We start from the raw sequence: 25,109 nt of genomic DNA on the forward strand, positions 1-25,109 counted from the left end.
ATGAAGTTACTTTTAGCTGATTTGGTACAGTAGGGCCTGGCCCCTGGCCCCTGGTCCCCTTCCTGGAACCACACCACCACAGGCACAGGCACCCAACGGCCAGGCAGGGACCAGGGGCTACACCCTGGGGACCTCTGCCCTACGTGCAGTTTTAATAATGGATTGATTTGTCAATGCAGAAGGTTTGGACTTTTATGTTTAATTGTGTTATTTAATTTGTCTTCTTTAGGTAACAGCTGTGATATTGAACGACTGGAGCCAGTGGATGCTCTGACGGACAGAACGAGAAGCTGGGGACTGGACTCATTCTTTGAACATGTACATATCATCACCCTGAAAAACAGTTCAAATGCTGTGGTGTTGTAAAGATTCTAATTTCTAGGATTTAACTGGGGTTTTGATTACTTCCACTACCTCCTCTGCCTGCTTTCTACAATGAAATAGGAACTTCTGTAATTTCCAAATTTCAGAGGCTACAAAAGAGAGTGGTCCAAAAAACAGACTTCTACACTAGGTATTCTAGACAGTGTTTAGGTAATATTTGGTCCATGAACCCTTTTACTGTGGTTTCTCAACTATTAGCCTGTATCTGTAGTGTACTGTACTGAGCCCAGCAAAATTAGTTTCCAACTTTCCATTGTGGATAAAGGGCATCTAATCTATATATATTTTTTGTTTTAATAAATTCATTTATACTTAAGTCATGTGTGTGGTCTGGTCTCCCTTTTGTGTTTGTTTTTGGTCATGGTGTATGTTTTCTAGGCCACACGCGTCAGTCGAACATTATGCTTCCGTGTTGCTCTCGATTGGCCGTTGCCTGGTTACGATAAACAGTGAGAAAGGAAGGATCTTAATAACATTAGATTGGCTAGGCCTGCTGCTAACCTGCTGAATATGTTGAACCTACGATACAACATTAATGTCCAAGCATCAGACGGACACAAGGAGGGTGCGTTATGAAGCTCACAACTTTAGAAGACTTAATTAATATGAACATATTTAATAATGAGAATGAATGAATGATGGTAAAATATATCAGGTTAACAGGTGAACTTATACTTACCATCATTTGATACAGCTGGTCAAGAATGGGACTGGAATGACGAGACGCAAACACTGGAATGTGTCAGGTAGGCCGTTCCGTGTCACGATCAAGAGACCAATATGAGGTGCAATGATTGGTTCATTAGCCGTGTTTGTTTATTTGCTGTTTTTTATTAAGCCTGCCCTACATGATGCGACCTATGCCGCAGTCATTTTGACAGGTGGACGTGATAACGTGGCGGGTGTGTTTGCTTGCATTAAAGCTAATGATTATGTCGGCGTTGATTGATTCATGCACGCTTAAAATGAAAATCAAATGAAACGCCTGCAGCTGTGTTTAATTATTCGCCCAATATTACTGTGGGGGTCTGCCAGGTAGAGTGCTGCATGGCTTGTGGATATGCATACTTATTTTTATTTAGGCTATTTATTAATTTATTTTGACCGGCAGTAACACCACAGCGGAGGACTTTAGGAGGAGGAGGAGAACCAATTTAATCGACCACCTGCGACCAGACATGTAGTGTAGCCAGGCTCAGAGGCTCTCTGTACTAGGCTAAACCTATTTTTTGCCATCCCATTAACCATATTGAACAATAATGTTGAGTTGACTCACAATGTGCACAATATTAATTGCATAAAATAAATAACTATCAATTCCCATTTACCTTTGTCCTAGGTTATCTTTGTTGAACGGTAGAAGGCGCCAGAGCACCAGTAATAATCTTAACCATTCTCATCTCATTGCTTACAAGTCGTCAGTTAATCAGAGTCAGAGGGCCCACGTCAGTATTGAGGATGTTAAACGTAAGTAACAATGTTGGCCCTATTTCAAAATATGCTGTTTGTCTCTTTCCATCCATCTCAGAAGCTTGCCACTTCATCTCACATGCCAGGAATGGATATCCAAGGTCGACAGGAGAAATCACAGAGCCAGTTACTGCCAATGAAGTCAGCCAGAATAAATGTTGCACTAAAGCTTTTGTTTGATTGGCATTTCAGTGCCAGATTAACAAGGACTAGGGTTTTGGATGATGCTGAACCATGACATCGGGCATATTTTAAAGCTTGGCATCATTTGTATTGGTCTCGGCTGCTATCTCACTACGTACCGGGCGGTAATACAACATTTCTGACCATCTCCAAGCGGGTCAGAGTGTGTTGACATGTTGCTGATTTACTCTGTGGGGAGGTTAATGACATCCAGTCTGGAGATTAATTCTGCATCTGTACCTATACTAAAGGTGTGTGTGTGTGTGTGTGTGTGTGTGTGTGTGTGTGTGTGTGTGTGTGTGTGTGTGTGTGTGTGTGTGTGTGTGTGTGTGTGTGTGTGTGTGTGTGTGTGTGTGTGTGTGTGTGTGTGTGTGTGTGTGTGTGTGTGTGTGTGTGTGTGTGTGTGTGTGAACGTCCCTGTGTTGTAGAGGTGGCGGTCAACTTGCTGCTGGAGAAATATGCCTTCCCTGTTCCACAGTGCTTCATGGCTGTCTTAAAGTAAGTAAAAGAAACAACATTAATTTGTAACCTACTGTATGGTCAGCGTAGTGATAGTATTTTCACTGTGTGCTGTACTCAGTATTAATTTATCCATGTGTGACTGAGATTGTACAAATGTCACAAAAATACATTTGTACACATTTGTACATAGTGTAGTGCATTCTAGTTTCCGTAGTACATTCTAGTTTCCGTTGTCTATGCCCAGGAGTAAAGAGCTCGATGACTTCCTAGCTACTCTTCTCCTCTACCTGTTCTGTTTTTTCGAGAAGATGTTGTTGGAGAAGAAACCCAAGCCTCTCATGGCGTAAGTATGTGTTGGCCAGTGGCAATCTGCCAGACAATGATAAATTGTTTCATTTTTGTTTTTGTATAGCCCCTTGACTTTGTAGCCCCCAACACAAACATCCACCTACCCGCCCACCCATCATCCTCACAAAGTCACAACTTCTTTCCAGTGAACAGGGCATTAAAGAGCGCCAGGCAATAGCACGGACCTCAGCCAAGGTGGAGCTGGCCCAAAAGAAGCTGGCCGTGTGTTACGCTGAGCTGATCATGTCACAACGGGGAGAGTGAGTATTAACTTCCAGTGGACAAGGACAGTGGGTCATTTGTTCATATTTAAGGGACACAAGGGGTATGGGAAATCTTTGTTCCCCTACCCTACACAAACGTTTTTATTCCTCTACTGCCAGACAGGACAGAGGCATTGTAAGTACTGCATCATACAGTACTTACTTAGTACATACATACAGTCTGTATGTAGTATGTACGTACATCTATCCTAACTCAACCTTGTTGAACTTGAGATCTCAGGAATCCCCAGGTATTTTCATGACATTTGGCACAAACGTTTGGCACTCAAGGATTAACTAGGACATTGGTCTTCAAGGTCACTATGACCTCACAAACATGTTTATTAAATTCCTTCAAACTCTTCACTACTGTACATATACTATACGAGTCTGGACAAACACGTAAAATGCATGGGTTGGTGGAGACATCCAACTGCGATGCAATTTTTCTAGTTTTGTTATCTGGAATCTATGTATGAGTTTAGGTGAATTATATTTTATTGTCATTCATGTAGGGCCCATTAAAGGCCAGTGCTGAAGTTATGAAACACCCTAAAATCTGGTCTTCTGAAAACATTAATGCTACATGCAGTGTATGCAAACACCTGTATATACAAGTACAAATGAAGGGACCCACCTGAGGCGGGTCACACAACTCATTTAAAACCTGTGCTAGATGATTACCTCAACCATAAATTGAGGTCAACCAAACACAGTATGTTTAAATCATACTGTACCTCTTTGTAATCTTGCTCCAGGAGTCGTGTGCCATCGACCCACAGAGACCGACAGCTATACGAGGTGGGTCAGGTCAAATTTATTTATGTAGCACGTTTCGTACAAGTGTAGACTCTACATGCTTTAATACTGTGATGGTGAGGTGTATTTTAATTCTTGCAAATGCAGGAGCCACTTTATTAAAGGCCTTTTACTTTTCTATTTTCTCTTCTACTCTGGCCAAACAGATGCACTCCTTCCTCTCTTTTTTCTACAGGGAACTTAAAGTATATTGATTCAAGCCGGAACACAAGCGATTGATAATTAAAATAACATGCAGCCCACCCATTTGAAAAATGCTTTTGAGATTTTCAAGTGCGCCCTGATCCAGAAAAGGATCATAAAGCTTTGAAAAATCACACCCGTGTGAAGTAAGTGGTGCAACTCCGTGGGCGTTCCGAAACGGTTGAGAAATGACAGAGTTACCGTGTGGGGGTCCCTCTACTGTACCCTCTACTGTACTGTACTGTACTGTCACTGTACTATACTGGCACACCCAAAATCACCATATATACAGTTAATATGTGCGTATGTGTTTGTGTGTGTGTTAGGTTGCGCACAGGTGGTAAAAAACAACCATGCTGTTTTCGTGCTCAGACGCACCCAGCCAGCCAGCCACCCACCCACCCACACACCCACACACATAGTCACTTAAGGAAGTGGTTGCACCACTTAAAAAATAATTGACAATACAAAGCTCAACCATGACAGAAAATACATAAAGGTACTTACTAATAAGGTATAATTATTAATTAAACAAGTAGCTAAAACATGTGAAACAAATATCTTAGCAATATGAGGGTCCAGACTTAGAACAGCAAAAGCATGAACTGGCTTCCATATTTGTTGTGCTTCCATGGGAGCATTATCAAAATGTGTGCTCACTTTTCAATTCTGATGGTTTCAATTCACTAACCAATTCTTCTGGTGTGGCTGTGTAGGAGGCTAGCTGTCGAGAGGTTTGGTCTGTGTGTGTCCATCTGTGTGTTTTTCCAGAGCTCATCTTGCAAACTGGACTAATCAGCGTCCAAACTTCATACATGTACATTTTCACACATTTTGTAAATATATATATTTTATATTGTTTATAGTCAATGGAGCTAACAAAAGGCAAATCATAACGTCATAGATACACTGGCCACATTGTTCTGTTCTGTCCAGAACCTTGGAGTTTATCATTTGGATGTGTGTGCCTTCATAAACCTTTCTATGCCAGCTGACAATGTATACTATCAATCAATGTCTTCACCCTGTTGTGTAAACATAGACCGTCATTTTCCTATGTCAATTTGTGTATTTTGAGTGCATGCCGAATTAATCCAACGTTACATGGAACGAGTGCTGACTGCTGACCTTGCATTTCCCAAATGTTTAATTAATACAGGCCTCGTGGTCAGTGGTGCTGCGTGCATGAGTGCTGACCTTCTTAGCAGGCTGGGCTCCAGACGGACTTGACATTGTGCATAAAGGGAGAATTTCGAAACACTTGAAACTAGATTGCATTATCTGGCCATAAAAGCATAAATGAGTCACGTCTCCCTCCAGAATGGAGATTGTATGAAGCACTGGACAGAATGGCACTCGGAGCTGCTTTTACCTGGTACTAGTCTTAATTAATTTGTTATTGGTACTAGTGGCTGACTCAACGCGGGTGCTTTGCTTTGATGGGCTCTCTCCCATGTAGGCTCCCATTATATATACTTGGTCTATTTAAAAATAGGCAATCTACTGTAAGCGCATGATACGTTGTATCATTCACGGCACATTTTCGAAAGGCTAAAGGATGGGAAAACGCTATTGCTTCTGACAGTTGCATAGAGGCAAGCAAAAACAGACATACTGTATATTGACACATTGACAGATATCGTCAATGTGACACATAACTTTATCTTTCACGTCTCTTCTTTTCGCATCACTCTGCTCCGGTGAATCTGTAGCCTGGGTTGGTATTCACTGAGACGAATGTCACCCCTCTCTCTAACTCTCTCTCTCTCTCCAGTGTCTGTACAGTTTCTTCTGCTATGTGGCCTGGGTGACTTTTGGCAGGAAGGACCTGAGGGTCATACAAGAGGAAGTCGGGCGTTTACTGCGTTCTGACACCTTTAACCCTGCCCTGAGGAACAAGCCCGATGCAGACCCGGGAGAGGCCACTCTTGCCCTGGACGGTTCAGTGAAGGAAGGACAGGCGGATCTCAAGGCCCAGGGCCCTACTATTGCTGAGCAACGGTGCGTTGGGGTGAGGGAGATGGGGGCTGGTTGCAGTCAAGTGTCGCAGTCTTATGTCGTGTGATGTTGGAAGACCGAGGGCCCTATCTTGCGTGTCACCTTACCTTTTATCCCTAAACATTTTTGCCATATTTTACTGTTTTTAAAAACATTTTGAAATACAGTAGTTCAACTAGCCGATCTACATCGACACGTTGTGAGAATTGGCTTGAAGATTGGCTTTTTTAAATATTCAAAACAGTTTTTCAAAATAGTAAAAAATGGAAAAGAAGTTTAGGGATAAGGCAGCGTGCAAGAAAGGGCCCAGAATGTGGCCATGTCATTATAGGCAAAACATTTCCAAGAACTCAAGTGGTTAAATGATGTGCAATTAAAAATTTGGTTGGTTGCTACAGTATAATATCAGAAAGTAAAATAAACATTTTTATCCTGGTGTAGAATCTGCCATGTATGGCATAAGGGGTCAACATGCATTCCTCAGCAAAAGTTTATCCAAGGCCAAAAACCCCTACAATTTCCTACAAATCCTTCGACTTCCTTGATTTCCTGCGGAGCTCTCACTGTATGTTGCGGCAGTTTAACCAGGGTCATCTCACAGATGTTCGGCTGTCAGCTAGATGACAAATTGTTCAGTAAATAACTTAATAGCTTTGGCAGTAAAGCCGTCTGAATTTTGATGGATTGTCCACTTCGGGGCTTCTGACTGCATGCGATATGATTGACTGGGACAGATTCACAGCTCCGTCCAATAGGATGGACCGCCTGTCTGACTGACAGGCAGGTTTCATGTTGGCTCACCACATCTGACAGAAGACTGGCTGTTGTGTAAACTGTCAGAAGCCCTCTGCTCCTTCTCGCTGTCACTCTGAGAAACCAGGCAAATGCAATGAGCTGCATTTCAACTTAGCTCATTCCCAGAGGGTGAACATCAACTACATCAGTGGTTCTCAATGTGGGGTCCGGGGGACCACCATGGGTCCTTGGGGGAGGTTCCAGGAGGTCCCCAGTTAAAAGAGTGATATTTTATCTTCACAATTATTATATGTACAAGTAAATACAACTAGAGAACATACAGGAATTGCTATTTTGATCAGTTTCAATGTGATCTCAATACCTGCAGTACATAGACAGTAAATAAGCTAGAGAAGACCAAATGACAGAACTAATTGAATCAAATCATTTCTTTCTTTTTTAAACAATATATTTATTGACATTCTTTTTCAATTATATAAAACATTACAGTTATAGCTCTCTTGTTAATAAAATGTCCAGAAAAAACAAACATAACAGATACACAAATACAATGACAACAAATAAATAAAAAATACAATTGGATCAAATGTTCTTAGATTTGGGTCCGAGAGAGATTATGAAATGAGTGTCATGCATTGGTATGGCATGCATTCAAAATATTAAACAAACTACCACTTCCAAACTTGTATTAATGTTTTCTATGCAAGAGTGAGCATGTGTGCAGGAAATGGGGCTCCCATGGCAACATTGGTGGGTAATTAGTCAAGGAAGTCTCGTACTGTGGTTCTACTCTCAAGTATGACCAAATGGAATATGTGAAGAATGTCTCATTTGCACAATGCTTACACAGCTGCCATCTGCTTATTACGCCATGATTACACTACTGTCACAGCTGTGGATAGGCCTATATCCTAATATTTAGTTTTGATTCGAATGAACAGTGATCCATATATACACTCCTGTTAAGTTCACTCCACTCCTCCACTAATCTTCCACAATGTGTCTGTTCCGGCCGTTGGCCCTGTTTCAACTGCCATTATTTACTTTTTAATTTTGTTTTATAACGACCTCATTTCAACCCCACCCCCATTACACCACCCGGTGTCCAATCTGACCTTTTTTTTGTAACACAGAAAGTCCCAGAGGCGTCCTGCCCTGTGCCATATGTTGAACCAGCGGTCCCCATTGATGGTGTCTCTGCTGCCCTTGCCCAGAGAACAGTCGCCCCACTTGTTTGTTCGCCTCCACCACGGCAGCAGCAGATCCCGCAGGCGGAGTCTGCAGAGCAGCACGCTTCTGCAGCAGCCTGGTCTGGTTGACTCCGGGGAGCTGACGCAGGAGCTCCACCAACAGCTTGTTAGTCTCAGGTGAGTGATAATTATGCAGTGGTGGAAAGTACATTGACGTACTGTAAGTACTGTACTTAAGTACAATTCTGGTAGGTATTTGTACTTTACTTGAGTATTTCCAATTTCAAATACTTACTTCTGCTCCACTACATCTCAGATCCAAATATTGTACTTTTATTACACTACATCTAACTATAAATGCACCAAGTCTCTGTACTTCTGTAATCCACGTAACTCCAGAACCATTCGCCCCACTGACTTCAAATTCGACACACGCGTTCCACAACACCGCAGGGGGTGCAGTGCCCGGTGTCGAGTCAGTCGGACCCATGGTTGTCTGAACAGGGCCCCTGCCCAGTGCCCAGTGTCCATATATGGAGTTGGCCTGTTCTGACATCTTTCTGACATCTGCATATACCGGTAGACTCCATATTTGGGCATGCCTGACAAAGAACTCCATATATGTGCATAAAAGGGACACAGACATAATATCTGGGTGGGGCATTCATTTCCAACTTGCATCGTTCCAAGTAGGCCAGTGCCCAACGGGCACCACTGTAGAGGCTCCAACGGGCACATTTTTTGGAAAAACATCGGAAAACCGCTGCTAAAAATCCGAAAAACGCAGCAGTGTGCAAGACTTTGAAGATTTTAATTGTTACAAAACATAAATTAACCACTTCAGCACCATATGCATTTCTGCCTTTTGGAAATAGCAGATCAAGCCTAGTCTAATTCCAAGGTATTTAAATTCTGATACCTGAATACTACTACCCTTGATAAGAATGTCAGGGTCTGTGGAATTACGTGAAAAAAACATACCGACAGTTTTTTTTGTGTTCAAATGAGTTCCTCAACCAATCGGATACATGGACCATGGCTGCAGTTAATTTATCTGCTGCTAGTTGTTTGTTTTTAGCGTGTACATAAAGAACTGTGTCATCGGCATACATTTCAGACGGAAGGCAGATCATTTATGTATAAACTAAACAGAATTGATCCCAGAGGAACTCCAATGTTACAGTTAACAAGTTGCGTGCGGGAGAAGGATTTCTACGTGGTTCAAATCTCAAACGTCACGTGCGGGAAAGGGATTTCTACGTTTACCGCATGTTTTTATTGATTACTTTCAATCGTCTTTCTACACACCCGGGCACTTTATCAACTAGCATTGGATGATAGCACAACACTCCGATCATGTGATCCCAAAAAAAAAGAAAAAAATGCCTGACACCCCTCCCTTCCTGAAAACAGCACGAGAGGCAGCCCCCGTATTGTATGGTATTGTCACGTAAAGGCTGCTCGGAGACTCCTATGCAACTCGGGGCAAAAAAATGGCTTCATAACCAAGCCAATCGTGTCGCTGCAGTCTTCTTGGTTCTCTTTGTTTCAGGGAGGGGAGGGCTCTTTCCTCTCATGTGACTTTCAACGGAGGGGTTGTGTGTGTAATCTGATCCGAGTGTGACTTCAGTGTCTCTCCGTCAGATTTCTCTCCTTTTTTCTTCATATTCAAACAAAAAACGCACGGATTGTATCGCCTGTGCGAGCGGTTATTTCTTTATCATGATGATCAACGCCGGTCAGATAGAACATGGCAAATGTGTTGTGTTGTTTGGCAGTAATACTAACCGACTCAAAACAGTCGTTCCACCTCGGAGGGAACTCACAGCGTGAGCACGGCTTTCCGAGTTGGAACGACACACAGCGTCTGACATAAAACCGCTTCTAATTAGGCTTTCTGTTCGAGAAGAGTACGCTACTACAAAAGCAGGTGTTACATAAAGGTGCATATCTCCAGAATGGAAGAAAATTAGAGTGGACAAGTTACGCTTTCTTTTGAGGTATGCTGTGTGATTCTCGCTATAAGAGAACATTTACTGTGGGCCTCAGACAAGGTCCTTCGTTCAATGCATCACCTTTAGCACAGGCGGAATAGCTCTGCTCAAAATGGTCAGCATTCAAATTGTTAAGATATGTTGACTGAGTATTACCAATACGAACACTTTAGTTTATGTTTGTTAAATATGAATGCATCCATTTCACTGCTTCAGTAGAAAAGTTAAAGGAGAGCTTTGACAGGAGTACCTGATGGTGTACACTGTACAGTGACAGTGTCAAAGACCTTTTTAAGATCCAGAAATACTGCACCCACTATGCCACCTGCATCTAACTTTGACTTTACACTTTCCAAAAAGTAACAGTTAGCTGTTTCTGTTGAATGGTTGGAGCGAAAACCGAATTGCAGTGGGTGCAAAGGATTGTGGTCAGAGTTCAGGTGTGCAGTCAGTTGTTGGGCCACCCATTTCTCAGCCACTTTGGACACAACAGGTAGAATGCTAATTGGTCTATAATTTGCGTTGCATCGCAACACATTATGAGCTTGTAGATTTGAGTACTTTTTCCACCACTAGTGATAATCATGGCACAAGGGAGAGAGAACGTGTAATGGTTAGCCGTGTGTGTGTGTGTGTGTGTGTGTGTGTGTGTGTGTGTGTGTGTGTGTGTGTGTGTGTGTGTGTGTGTGTGTGTGTGTGTGTGTGTGTGTGTGTGTGTGTGTGTGTGTGTGTGTGTGTGTGTGTGTGTGTGTGTGTGTGTGTGTGTGTGTGTGTGAACATGGTGTGTGTACTGTATATAGATGGATAAATTGATAGATATTTGACATGCTATTTTGAAGAAAGGTTTTAAGACATTACACAATATGTTGTGTAAAACCATGAAGGCTGTTTTTAGTATGATTATAGGCACTTTGGCAATGCTGACGTTACAAGCCGCAATGTAACCGCCTGTGCCTGTAATCACAGTGAAAACACCCTCTTGGGCATTATTGCTATAGAAATCACAGTTATTTTGTCATATTTTGTCATAGCCAAGCCAAGATGTTTTTCCACCATAACATGCAAACTTAGAAATTATATTCCCGCCATTCCATCTTCTCTTTACCCTTCCAGACAGTGACTGGTCATATTAGTGTTTTCGTTTTCTATAAGTATTATGTTGAGCATTTTGAAACGGGTTGTGATAATAGTGAAAAGAGGTCAGCAGAATGCCCGCTATCCATAAAATAATAACAATTGTGTCCCCTTTAACACCTTGAGGGCCCGGACCTATTTAATCCATTAATAAAATGTGGCCATCATTTATAGCGCCCGGACCACTTTTATCTGTGTAGCAGCTAACAATAGCCACACCACTCTAGAGTCGATCGACAACAACGGGAGGTAAGAATAAATCTATCGCGACTAGCGACTGGACCGCGGAGCGCCGTCTAACACATGATATTTTTTCATAATTAGACGGGATGATTTAGATCGCGAGTTATGAACGTTTTAAGATTTTCGTTTTCGTCCGCTAAACAGGCAGGGAACATTTTCGATGACGTGTCACTGTTGTGCAACACCGAGGATTGGGCAACAAGCGCTCCTAGGCTGTGGAGCGATGCGACCGGTTTTGATATCATTAATCTCCGTCCCATTTATCAATCTCCGTCCTGGGCAACTGACCATGAACTTGAACTTGACGGTGATCTCCGTCTGGGGCCCTTAAACTGTTAAATGTTGTTGAGGTTGGCAAGTACATTTGCTCATGCCTGGGATTTGTCCACTACATTTGCCAATCCTAACTGTTATGAGCACTTTCTTTCTGTCTGACACAGACTGGGCGAGCCGAGGGTTCAATCGGCAACCTTCCGATTCCCAGACAGCCTCTAGTCTCTACCCACTCAGCTATACGGCTGCCCCACTCTTTATTTAATCAGCTGAATTGTTGTCCAGTGTGGCCATCCACCAACAAATCAAAATCCCAAATACTAAGCGGGGCCCTGGGAGATAAATGGAACTATGACCCTGACCCAGTAGGTCTTGGTGTTTTGTCTTACCTGGCCAATGTCTTACCTGATGTTACGTTGGAAAGGAAAGGTAATGTTGGACATTGTTCAATTTTATTATAGCTTTACGCAGGCTTGTTTCTGTGACACCGACCTTTCACCTTTACAACATCGTTTTTTATTAACTGCTCCTTTCATGATTTCCTTAATTGTCCACTTATTTATTTTAGTCATTTATTTAATTCATTGTTTTTTGTTGGGTTTTTTCCACAACTAGTTTGGGGATTCTTGGCAAGCCACTGAGCCATTTCAGCTGCACAACCCTGATGCCCCTGGGAGCAAAGCTAAAAGATGGCGATGAAGAAGGTGAGGAAGATTATGTTTATGATAACAAAGAAGATAATGATGAAGACCCTGGCATCCGTGACCAAGGCGGCAATCCATCCTTCATGAGAATGGAGCCGTCAGGCAGACACAGCAGCGCTGACCGCATCAACACTGGGATATCTAGAGCTACCACCGAGGCCGTGTCCTCAGACACAGAGTGACTCTTGTGTATTTATGTGTGTGTGTGTGTGTGTGCATTTGGTTTGTGTACGTTTGAATATAGCCGCAGATGGCAGCTGTATAAGTTGGTGGAGCTCTTGAATGTGATGGATTAATGACTAAATTAAAGTACTTAAAGTATTAATATGTAAGTGTCCTGTCATCTTGACCTGAGTTGACCTCTTTTACTTAAGACCCCTGTATATAGCACTGGTTAATTGTTTCTTGTATGCAACATCAGTAGACCCACACACACAGACACACACACACACACACACACACACATACACAGAACAACACACAGCAGTCAAATCCTCAGTGTTAATTTTTTTGTAATTCCAAGAGTTGTCACTCTTAGAGTTAAATTAGCACTAGGCAAACTAGACAGGCTTGGTAGCAGAAGGGGCTTTATCTTCAAGGCTGATTAATCTGGGACACCATAGGAGTAGATGTAAGCCCTTGGTGGTGGTGGATGTGGGGGACCAGGGGAGCTAAAGATGTGCATGGAGTTGTCAAATGTTTGAGATTCTTGGAGTCAAATACATCTGCAAATGATTTCCTGTAAATATCTGAGATTTCATCATCTGTATCTGGTGTTGCATGATCTGCTTGTACTTTTGAAGTAAAATGTCAGCGTTAATTTAACTCTGTAAAAATGGACCCAAAGGCCAAATGAGTTAAATAAACAGTGAGGATTTGACTGTACACCTCCTCCTCTGCTATCTTTAGTTGCTCTTGCCATTTTCACTTGACCTTTTCTTGTGTCCTCATCTCTATTTGTATAACATTTCCTATATATGTCCATATCTAGACTATAATACATTATAAACATACTTAGATTCTATAAACTATTATAATCTTATGATTGTAATTATTTGTATAATCGCTGGTAAGTAGCCTACTCAAAATGCTTTGTTAAGCATTCAGTAATTACTTATAAGGTGATGTGTCGTCATACATTCTGGTCACTCACTTTTTCTGTTACTGTTGGTGTATTATAATTCTCAGAGTTCAGTTAATGCATTCAAATCACTGCTATGATGCATTTTAGTGTGATTATAAGTCAAGCTTTACCATTATGTTTACTTTTCTAATGCAGTGCACTTAATATCAAGAGTAACAGCTACCTGTCATGTGAGTAGCCACATGGTTTCTACCTTGAACTGGGTGAATAAGCAAGAAAGTTATCCATGGGCAGACTGTTGGTTGCGTAACTTGCGTTACCTGCAGTTACATTAAATCTCTAATAATTTAGGACAGGTAAATTACAGGCACTGGAGACTGTAATCATAATGCTGCAATCATTGTAGTCCCTGATCATAAGCTGCTTTGGAGCTACCTTTGACCTCTGTGCGTTTCAAATTGTACAACCTCAGAGCTGCTGAAGTCGTCTGGTTTCATTTTTCCCTTGGTAATGACGCAAGCACTGAATTGCATTTTGTTTTTAATGCAGTCTTCTCTTCAGTTGTAAACATTGCAGCGTGCAATTTCTGTAGTAGACAATGTACGCAATGTCTTACCCGTTACGTTGGAAAGGAAAGGTAATGTTGGACATTGTTCAATTTTATTATAGCTTTACGCAGGCTTGTTTCTGTGACACCGACCTTTTACCTTTACAACATAGTCATCAACTGTCTACGATGCCAATAATGAACAATGCACAATGCGTTCACAGGCAATTCTTTGAACCTGAGCCATGCAGTAAAAAGCATTGTCATTGTAAAAGACCATATATATTTAATTGGCTTATACTGTAGGTACAATTGAAATTTCAATGATTTGGAGGTCACAGTACCTATATATACATATATATATATATATATATATATCCTTGACCTTTACGTTGTTGACTGGCATCCTCCAGGGGTATATTCTTGGATCACATCTTTTTCCCTATAAACACCACATTTAGCCTATACCGAACATCTACATGCTCAAACAATGTGTCACATTGCAACATGTTGTGAGCTTATATATCTGCTAATTTTATCTGCTTTTTATGTCATGCATGTGAAGCCTTCTTTTTTTGCCACAAATGCTTCCTACAGTATTTGAAGCAAGTCACCTCTTGTGTGAAGAATTGCCCATGCCTGTAATTACAAATATTCAATAATGACAGGGATTTCGGTTTGAGGCCTCTTTCTCTGCTGCTTGTGATTAGGAGAGAAGTTGTTTCATGAAGTTTCTGAGTGTGTAAGTGTGGGATGTCTTAGGTTTCAAACAGTAAAAAGAGGATGCTGTTATTTTGGCATTCTAGAATTCCTGAATGGGACAGTTAAGAAGGTTGCAGAGGGTATAGTGTTTAAATAACTATAGCCTTTTGTAGAAGTTTTTTCCCCCCCTTCCTTTATTTATTTTTTTATAATATTTATTTTATTTGGGAAAAGCATTACAATAACAGCATTTCAATGAATACATAGGACACAAGTGCAGTTCCCAGGATTTTTTTTTCACCCCTCTTCCCTCCCTCCCCCCTCCAAGTGACTCCATCTCCAGTGTCTCTGTAACATCCTTGCTTTCTTCAGGACTACATATGGCATCAAGTCAACACTTAACAGAGGCAAAGGGCAATATCGCTTCAGAGTGTACATTTCAGAAGGAGAAAAAGAAGAAAGAGTGGGCAGACAAAAGACAGACAAAAAAACAACAACCAAGAAACGAAAGTATTTACAATATTGCTGAGGGGAACAAAAACAAAACAGCTTTGGACTTCGACCATGAGAAGAGGAAGGGTGTCTTAAACATTTTCTACAAAGATCATAAAGCAGGCTATTAGGACCAGTGAGATCACACAAAGTCAGCTCTCAGAGGGGGCAATGTGTACTATCCAGTTGTTCCAAATTTGGTAGAAATTGTCTAGTCTAGTTCTTAGGATGTATGTTAATTTTTCCATTTTGAAAATATCCAGGACTATTCCGTGCCAATCGTCCATTGTGGCTGTGATTGGGGTTAGCCATCTTCTTGTTATTGACTTTTTGCTGGCTGCCAAGAGCACCTGCAGTAGCTTTGTGTATCTCGTCTGGTTAAGACATTCAATGTGGCCCAGGTACAAGGTTGTGAAGTTAAAAGGTATTGGAGTATTAAATACTGAACACAGTGATTTGTGAATATTGTTCCAAAACACCCTCAACTTGGGGCACCCCCAGAAAATGTGAAAGTGGTTGGCTTTCTTTGCCCCACACTGCCTCCAGCACAGCCTATCATCGCCTTTGTATTTTTCCTGATACGGGGTCTTAAAATATCTAATAATATTTTTCCAACAATGCTCTCTCCAGTCCATAGAACAGGTTGAGGTAGACTGGAACTCCCAGATCCCTCCCTATTCACCCCCCCCCCCCCCCCCCCCCCTTCCTTTAAACAGGATAAAGTACCAGAAAATTCATGATCATTTCACATTAAAAGTAGTCCTCCTCAAAAGGAAGCAGAGTGTAGGCCTAACTGCAAACTCTTGCCTTTTGCAATGTCTACCACTAGGGGGATCACTGTGTCCATAAATAGATCAGATGAATCGTTGAAATAATGTTCTGGACAGGGGATCTGTGGAACTGATGAAACACATGGCATGGTTGATTAATTCAAACCCTGCATGCCATGCACAGCCCTTCATTTTCACAATTCATTATATAAATGTTTCATTTAAAGTGCTATATCCAACATTACTCGATCGTGCAGCTGATTCCATATTTGCGTGTATATAGTACTTTTTATTATTAGTCTTGGTCTTGCAGCAACTGGGTTGCATCATGTCTGGGTTGTTCACAATAGGTGAAACATAATATCTCAGTTAGATAGTCAAATGATGATGTGAAATGTATTGGACCAATTGGCCTGTTTGTTTTAAAGCTGCTTATTATAGTTGCGAGCGGCGCGCTTCACTATTATACTGTCTGTAATCACTAGCACGCGTGCACGGGCCATATTGAACTAGTGTCAATCACTGCTGCTCAAGCCTCTCTCTCTCTCTCTCTCTCTGTCTGTGTGAGCGCGCGCGCGCGCAGAGCATGCATGCTGTTGTGTGTGTGGTGGCTTACGCGCATGTCATTGCCGAATAGAGCGCACTAGCGGAGCGTCTGTGGAGCGTTATAGTATAGTAGCCTAGTTCATTTTAATAGGTCAACGCGCCGCAGAAGGGACATTATATCTGGTGATCCGACAAGGACCGGTGTAGTGTGTAACTGTATAAGAAAGGGACTATTTTAAACAAAGTGCACATATACGTTTTTAGCAGGGGAAGAAGTGCGCGGAGCAATAACAAAAGCAACACGTATCCGGTGGGACTCCACTCCTGAGAGAGAGAGAAACAAGCAGGAGTTGGAGAGAGGGAGAGAGAGAGAGAGAGCGTCGCTAACAGAAGAGGAACGGGAGAAAAAGGGGGAAAGCTTTGACAATTCGCCCGTGTCGTCAGGTTAATTAAAAATAAGGAATAATGAGGAACATTTGGATAATTCTTACTCTTGGTTTAACGGTCTTCCTGTCCGGTGAACGGGTAAGTTTATATGAGACTAAACTATTATAGGAGCGATATGCATGCATGGGGGGGTTATGGCTGGGGGAATCGGAGCCCACTCACTCTATGTACGCCTGTTACATTGTAGCCTATCATTTTGTTTGATGGTGTGTTTTTTATGGTGTTTTACTTTTGATGTAGGCTTATTACACTGTTGTTTATTAATTAGATTTGTGTACAACAGTGCTGGATATTCCCATGGTGGTGGAAGTTAATGTGATTAATAAGTGAAGTCTGAATTTGACGAACGAACAGGCTATAGATAGCTTTGAAAATGTTTATTAGAGAAAAGTGCTTATTTGTTCTTTTGTCTTCTTCATTCTGCGAAAATAGCTTTTTATTTTGGTGTTTGACTTTGATATAGGTTTGCCAAAGAAAAGCCACATATCAAATACCAAAATACACTGTGTGTCGAGTACGTGGCAAGCAGCTCAAAATCTAGGCACCTAATACTCCTACAGATGCCAAATGTGTCGCTCTACTGTCTGTTATACGAAATTGCTGGTTACATTTTAATGCAAGGAAAAAGCCTGTAGGCTATATTTATGTATTTGTTTCCAAAGTATATTTTCCAAAGTTTTGCTGTGAGAAATAGAGTAGGCTAATAGACTAACCCTGTAGAATATAATAGATGCTATGTGGAAAAATAGCCGATGGGGATGCCAGTCGTTGTAAATCAAGTCTAATTGACTTTTTAATGTAATTGTATCTGTGTAGGCCTATAGCCCCACATGTGGAATATATTGAATAATAGCCGGCCACGTTTAGATGACTTGTGCAGTAGACACTCAGTGAAGTAGTCTATTATTATAGTCATTAATGCAGCTGTGCAGCTAATAGCCTACCATTCATTAATTGTTTTAGGCTAAGTATGTGTTTGTAATGTAGAGGATCAATTGATTGTATTTGTCACGTTCAACCAGCAGCAGAGCTCACTTAAGGGCCCAGGCTATCTATTTGTACATTCTCTATTTGTAAGAGATACCATTGGCTGTGTGTTTGATATGTTTTGGGCTCAAGTCGGCTTCTTGGCCTCATAATTGGAGTGTGTGTCACCCCACAAATTGGCTCGGCTCTTGGCATGACATGACAAGACTTGGAAGCCAGTCAGATTTCTATCCGCTGCTGGCTGCTGCCATAGCTGTTTGTAACACTGCTGTGTCCCTCACTAGTTCCCCGTGGGTTGTGATTTGTCACATGTACCTCCTCTGTCTCCTCTTTCTGAGCTGCTGGTCCAATTAGGTGATTCATTGTTTTAATGGCTCGTTGTTTTGCACGAGGTCACCCCCAGAGAACACCCTTTTAATAGATACCAGCCCCACAGGGGCTTTGCAGCTAAGTGCTGACCCTGAACTGTCATAGAATTTTGTCTTTTTGCTCTCCATATAATTGTGGAGGATGGTGAAAATAAGAAACGGGCACCCCAAACATATCATTTTCCATGATTTTTGCAAACAAATTATCCTTGAATGCATCCAGCCCCTTCCTCTTACCCTTTTAGTAGGTTTACCATAATCATTGTTATGGCATCACTGGTATGGCTCAGACTATCATCACCTGCGTGTGCGTGCGTGCGTGTGCGTGTGTGCGTGTGTGTGAACTGTGCACATACTCTTACACCAAATCAATATCTGCCATTCTGCCTCCCCTTATCTGTTGCCCACACAGTGGTTGAAGACATGTCTGCCTCCTGCAATGGAAGCTGCATGACATTGATTCTCAAATGTTGGCACCACTGGTGTTGACATTGCAATCAAGTGGCATATATGTGGTTGATAACCTGCCTCCAGGCTCATCTGTCTGTGTTTTAATTAGACCACTAGAGCATGCATGGTGATAGTGTCAGACTGTCAGTCAGAGGCTATACTGTCACCAGATACGATACCGGTACCTAATGTGTACGGCTGCACGATTCTTGCTCAAATGTGAATCTCAATTTTACTCCACACGAATTGAGATCACGATTCTCATTTTTCCATGAAAATATGTATTGTCTTTATAGTCTGTAGTTGCTGAACATTACTACTGTACATTGGCACCTGGAGCCATACTGTGGCTTTAAACAGACAACATCAAAGTGCTTGACTTAAACCTCTCTTGAAGTCGCTCTCTTGTAGCAAAAACACAAGACTAACTAAAATGATTTGGTCAGTCAACTAGTGCTGCATGATTCTTGCTCAAATGTAGAAATTAGATCGCAAAGGTGTCTGAACCTATCTCGTTCTTTTTTTCAATTAATTGTGCAGCACTGAAATGAATGTCTGTAAAATACGCATATCACACAGCTCCTGGAAGTCACTGGAAGTTAGACCAAAAATACATTAAGTAGGCCGCTATGGCACTATGCTAGGGTGCACGTGGCTTTCTTCCACGTCGGTTTGCCGATCTCACAGATGGCACAGTGGAGGAGGAGCTGTCTTCCAGCCGTCCTCTGTCTGACTGTGTGTTTGTGACTTTACAAGGTGGGTTGTTTCCAGGAACGTTTGGGGGCAGGCGGAGGTGGAAGTCTTGGCTGAGGCCATAGGCTGCAGGCTTGGCCCATGCAGCCACGCTATGTTTTGGTGAGCGTCAGTTGCCAGATGTCACAGCCTATAATTTGAGTCATGTTTTGGTGGGAAGCGTGGGTGTTGTTCACCTCCCTTCACATCTGTGATTTACATAGAGTCCTTGAGTGCCAGTGGTGTCTGATACGGATGCTTCCGAGGAGCACCCTCAAACATGGTGTGAGGTTTTATTCGGAAAATGGAAAATGGGATGGATGGAGGGAACGGGAATGAGAGGGGGGTTGAGAGGGTGGGGGAGAGAGGGAGACTTAAAATTCCATGGAATGTCAGTTTTTGTATAAATTTCAAGGGTTTTAATATCCATCAAAAGGATGATTCCAAAGTGTCTGTTTTTTCCTCATTTTCTGGACAGACCTTATTTGTGAGAATGACGCAAGCCCAAAATTGCCTTATTATTTTGTTCACAGACTAGCTATGTCAAATTGCTTTGACAAAGTACCTTCAAGCAGGCAAGAAGCAATATACTGTACCTTGAACTCAGTAATCTTGAGAAAAACACCTTAACATTAATTCAATTCAGGTTCAGCTTAGTTTAAATGCATTCCATTTAATGGCTTTTCAGACTAGAGGAGGCAAAATGGGCCCTTCATATGCTGGAGGCTGTACCTATTTGTTATAATCTGCTAGTATATGAGTTTGGCATTGTTGATTGTTTTGTATCTGATTGGGTGGTAATGAAATGAAAAGCACAGAGGCTCAAGCTGACCGCTTTCTCACCCCCATCACCTGCCGGCTCCTCACTTGAGGCTATACATTATGCTTCCCACCGCACTTTGCTTGACTCTAGCAATGCTACTCACAATGCACAAGTACACATAGAGGAATGGAACCCTATTTGTATTTTTTCACATGCATGCATGCATATATTCACCAAGTGATCCTGAGGCACTGAACATCAACACGCACGCACACACGCACGCATGGATACACGCACACCTTGCACACTAGCATTGTTTATGCTAAATGTCCATATGGACACTCTTAAATATAATCAATCAGTCAAATCATAATATGCATGCATACTGTTCTACAGTGATAAACTGTTTTTCAAGTCGTACTGTTTTTATCCCACCCAACACACTCTTTAAAGGTGTGTGCGTGTGCGTGTGCGTGTGCGTGTGCGCGTGCGTGCGTGCGCAAGAGTGAGAATCTTCCCTCTTTGTCACAGGAGTGCAATGCTCCCATAGCTTGAATGAGGCGAGAAAACGGTGAAATCCTCTGGCCTTTCTTTGGCAATAAAAGCAGTATGTTTCATCCTAAGAGCGTCATTCTTTATTTACGATAGCATGAATAAGTAAAGCGTGTGTCTGCAGCAGTGGGCAAAATATTTACCCTCTTGCTCCCTCTCTCTTGTCCTTTGTATATATAAAGAAACACATGAAAAAATGACAGAGAAGAAAATAAAGTTAGTTCAGAGAGAAAGGAATAGAAAGGAAGAGACTTGAGGTGAGAATGTTTTCAACATTCCCTCCCACGTTATCGGCCGAGGCCATATTCTATGCCACCACTGCAGCTTCCCCTGCTCCATATTTAATAAGACTTTTAGTTTGCGTTAACCCTGACGCACCCCAGAGAGAAAACATCCCCTGTCCCTTTTATATGGAAGCATTTGTGTTTCCGCTGACAGTGGACGGCCTCTGCCTTCTTTGCCTTTCCACTTCTCACAAGTCACAAATATGTCCAGGGCTGTCACACACATGGGAATAGTAGTGAATTCCTTGCCGTGTGCAGAGAAGAGAAGGCTACTTCACCACTAGAAGTAACCGGGGGGGGTGGGAAGGGGCTTGAATGCATTTGGTCCCTGTCTGCCAAACATTATGCAATCACTAATGGACTCTACAGAACACACACACACACACACACACACACACACACACACACACACACACACACATGCATGCTCCTATGTCCATGCATGAGCTCCTGTTTTGTCATTAGGCACCCACAAACACGGTACACGCAGCATGCTGTGAGCTTGTAGATTTCCCCTTTCCGGCGCGCGACTGTGCCGTACGGCGGAGTATAAATGTCTTGCTGCATCTCTGTGCTGCCAGTTCCGCCGCGGTCGAGATAGCTGCCTGTCATTACCGCTGTGTCTTGAGTTACCCTGAGAACAGTGCCATCATTATTCCCCCCACCTCAGACAGCTGGAAGGAATGAAGGCAAATCCCTTTTTTTTTTTTAAAAGTCAAGATGTGCCTCGCTCCGCTTTGCTGACACTCAAGAACTGAGCACTATCAACCTTGCTAACATGTGTGTAAAGTAAGAGAGAGAGAGAGAGAGTGTGTGTGTGTGTGTGTGTGTGTGTGTGTGTGTGTGTGTGTGTGTGTGTGTGTGTGTGTGTGTGTGTGTGTTTTGATTGAATGATTGATTGAAATCTTTATTTGAATAAGCAATTTTAAAACAATATAAACAGAAACGACAGAATAAGTACAAAATAATAAAAACACACATTTAGGATTGACTACATATTAAAAGCACAGTTAACACCCTGTATGCCCCAGACAAGGGAGAATGCATTATCAGAGAAACCATGTGACATCACCACTAGTTTGATCCTAATCCATCCTTGTAGTACACTGTAAAAGTCTTAGGGTTAATTTAACTCTGAGGGTGTACCCTCTCTGTGTTAATGCCCTGCTGTCACACTGGTGGTTGACAGAACCCTGCACTGGATAGGCATCTGAGAATGAGATGGTACGCTCTAAATCTGATCCAAATTCAAAATTCTTTCAGAGAAATTCAGAGAAACTTGCCAACTCCGACTCATTTCTTGCTCTCTTTTGTTCTCTCCCTCGCTCTCATGGCTTTTCTGCTATGCACTTTCATCCTTTATATGATTTTCTTTTTCTTTTCTTTTTTTGGTTTTTAGAAGAAAAGAAAAAAAGTCAAAAGAAATGAATGTAAAAAGTGGGCACCCTGGGTTACTATTTTGAAAGTGTTGTGTGGGCACTCAATGTGCTGTTTTGCAGCAGCAGAGGGCTCTGACTGTGACAAAGAGAAATGGACATGCAGTCCACTGTCAAGATGTCTGTCTGTTCTATCCCCCCCCCCCCCCTCTCTCTCTCTCTCTCCTGCCTAATACCCCCAGTCTGTGCAGACCTGTGGATAAAGAAACAATATAGTGTGAGGGAGGAGAGCGAGCGAGACAGAGAGTGAGAGTGGAGTAGGGTGGTGTGTACATGCTGTTCCTCCAACCTGTGTCCTCCGTTCCTTTGCTGTGTGAGTTTTATAGAGCACTGGTTCCCAAACACTTGGACACATTGTTATGGGTCTCCTTATTTCCCTTGTTTACCCTCGTTTCCTAAATGGTTTGTAATATTATTATTTCTAAAAACATTCCCAAAAAAATGCAAAACCTTTCACGAATGAAAACAAAATAAAAATTATTTTTCAGTAACTCCATAAAGAAATCTAAGAAATTCCATAAATTAGAAGAAAATATGTATTGTGAGCTTGTAGATCTGCTATTTTCACGGTCATGGGCTAAATAGTTTGGGAACCAGTGATATAGGGTGTCAGCATGAGATAATAAATAAGAGCAAATCCATGTGGCAAACAGAATACTACTGCATTGGGACTCTCAGGAGTATAACTCAAGGCAGAGCATCACACATCTGTCCTCCATATCGTATATGCCACATTTCTTATTATCTTCTTTGTCTTGTCAGATGCACTTTGACTTTATCTGATCCTAATTTTATTGAAATAGTATTTGCATTATGTGAGTGAGTTGAAAACGCTGAAAACCTTTCTTAGTATGTAGTAACTCATTTCCGTCTTTTTCTTTTTCCTATGCTATAAAAAAACAACTTTTTTCGTATGTGTTTGCTGGTTGTTATATAACTCCTGGCTGTTTTGACAGCTATTGGGACACTGTCAAGCCGAGTGAGTTACAATTGAACACATTTTATTGAGTCAGTTGGAATTCATGGCAACCAAGAGAAGCAGATACCACTATTGACTGTTGCCTCTGGTCAGGTGAGGGATAGTTCGGAATGCCTTCTCACAATACAGTAGCAGGAGTTCCTGCTGTCTTTACACCACGAGACACACTCCTACTTCTACAGTTATCAAGCCAGTTGAATTTGAAGCTGGATTCTGACATTAGTCAGTTCGCTGCTTCAGCTGAGGTGTACACTTTCTGCTTTTAAAGCCCCATTAGATCTCAGGGGAAGCTATTGTGGTCAGTTTGAGGTTTGTTGGTATGTTGGTTAAGAGTTGCAGAGAAATCAAAAGCTAGACTTGCTGGGCAGTCGTCATACTTGGCTGTGTTCTGTCTTCTGTGTGCTGAATAGACAATGAGCAAATCCCAATGTGTTCCATCTGTATATTGTCCAAAGATGGCGACTGTATGAAGACAATGACGTCATCTTGAGTTTTTCCATCCAACTCCTGGAAAATGGCACGCCACATTTAGCACATCTGTGCTCACTCATATTTACGAGAGCACGTTTTATCGGGTCTAAAAGGCACCTAATTGAAATCTGTGCCGCGCTCCGCCAAGCAGAAAAATGTACTTTTAACCCATTTTGGGCGGGAACCCCTTTTGGTGTTAGCATCATGTTATGCTTTAGCTATTGAAAAATAGCAGATCTACAAGCTCATAGCGCGCCACCGAGTGGCGCGCTACGAGCTTGTAGGTCTGCTATTTTTGAAAAGTCGAAGAACGACTGACATAGAAACATAGCTTTTTCAGAACTGTCAGGATGTAGAAGACATTTTTAGAATCTGATCTCAGGTCAAAATGGTTTAATGTCTGGTGTTTCCATTATTTTCTCCCATCTTGCTTCAAAGCAACACTGAGAGTGTAAATCATAGTTTCTGCGCGGGGTGTATCACCGACCGCAAATTATACACCGTACGTTGTCTTAATTTAGAGATGTGTTTTCATGAGAAATCGCTCAGATTCCAGAGGGCGTTCGGGGGAACTTTTATGAGACGAAGAAGGGAATGCATTAGTGAGCTCACCACAACTAGAACACCTCTCAGTCTAATGACATAGTGGTGTGTAAACTCTTGTCTTTTAGTTTTAACTGAAAGCCATTCAGTTTAAACGCCCCAATTGAATGCTCATGAATATTCATCGGCGAGTAGTGTTTGTCTTTGTAATCTGTCTTTGTAAAAACAGGAAGAAGTTCCATTCCCATTGCTGTTTCTGTTTATGTAATGTGTTTGTCATTTTCAATGTCTTTTGGAACTAAAAGGATTGTCCAATTATACTTGTCTTGCAATTTCCTTTCTTCATTTCATCTTGAAGAAATTTTGTCCAGCTCTGTTATGTAATGTTTGTATTCTTATTCTTTTAGTAGTATTTATCTCCCCTGGTATTAGTCATAAGCCCATGGCGACTGCTGACTTCGTTGCGGTTTGGTTCATTTCTTTATTTCGATTTGTAGGAACCATGATGTCAAGACCCAAACCAGATGTTCCTGTGTATTGTTGTGGCAGACA

The 25,109-nt window shown here is 41.9% G+C and overlaps 2 protein-coding genes across 2 annotated transcripts in view; both read left to right on the top strand.

Annotated features, from left to right (window-relative positions):
* Positions 1-894: 894 nt before the first annotated feature.
* On the top strand, positions 895-13,223 carry ppp1r36 (protein phosphatase 1 regulatory subunit 36; the record flags this gene model as incomplete). Its single annotated transcript, XM_079521961.1, has 10 exons — positions 895-949; positions 1,079-1,130; positions 1,724-1,851; positions 2,466-2,535; positions 2,744-2,842; positions 2,994-3,107; positions 3,869-3,911; positions 5,887-6,113; positions 8,000-8,233; positions 12,316-13,223. The coding sequence occupies 10 exons, from the start codon at positions 895-897 to the stop codon at positions 12,584-12,586; spliced, it is 1,293 nt and encodes a 430-aa protein (XP_079378087.1). The 3' UTR covers positions 12,587-13,223.
* A 3,415-nt stretch (positions 13,224-16,638) lies between these two features.
* Positions 16,639-25,109, top strand: part of sdc2 (syndecan 2) — a 66,621-nt gene continuing 58,150 nt past the window's right edge. Inside the window, exon 1 of the mRNA XM_079522820.1 lies at positions 16,639-17,070. Within this exon, the coding sequence (XP_079378946.1) occupies positions 17,011-17,070 (60 nt within the window). The 5' untranslated portion in view covers positions 16,639-17,010. The remainder of the gene's footprint in view (positions 17,071-25,109) is intronic.

Source organism: Electrona antarctica (assembly GCF_951216825.1).
Source record: "Electrona antarctica genome assembly, chromosome: 15".
Classification (NCBI taxonomy): Eukaryota; Metazoa; Chordata; class Actinopteri; order Myctophiformes; family Myctophidae; genus Electrona; species Electrona antarctica.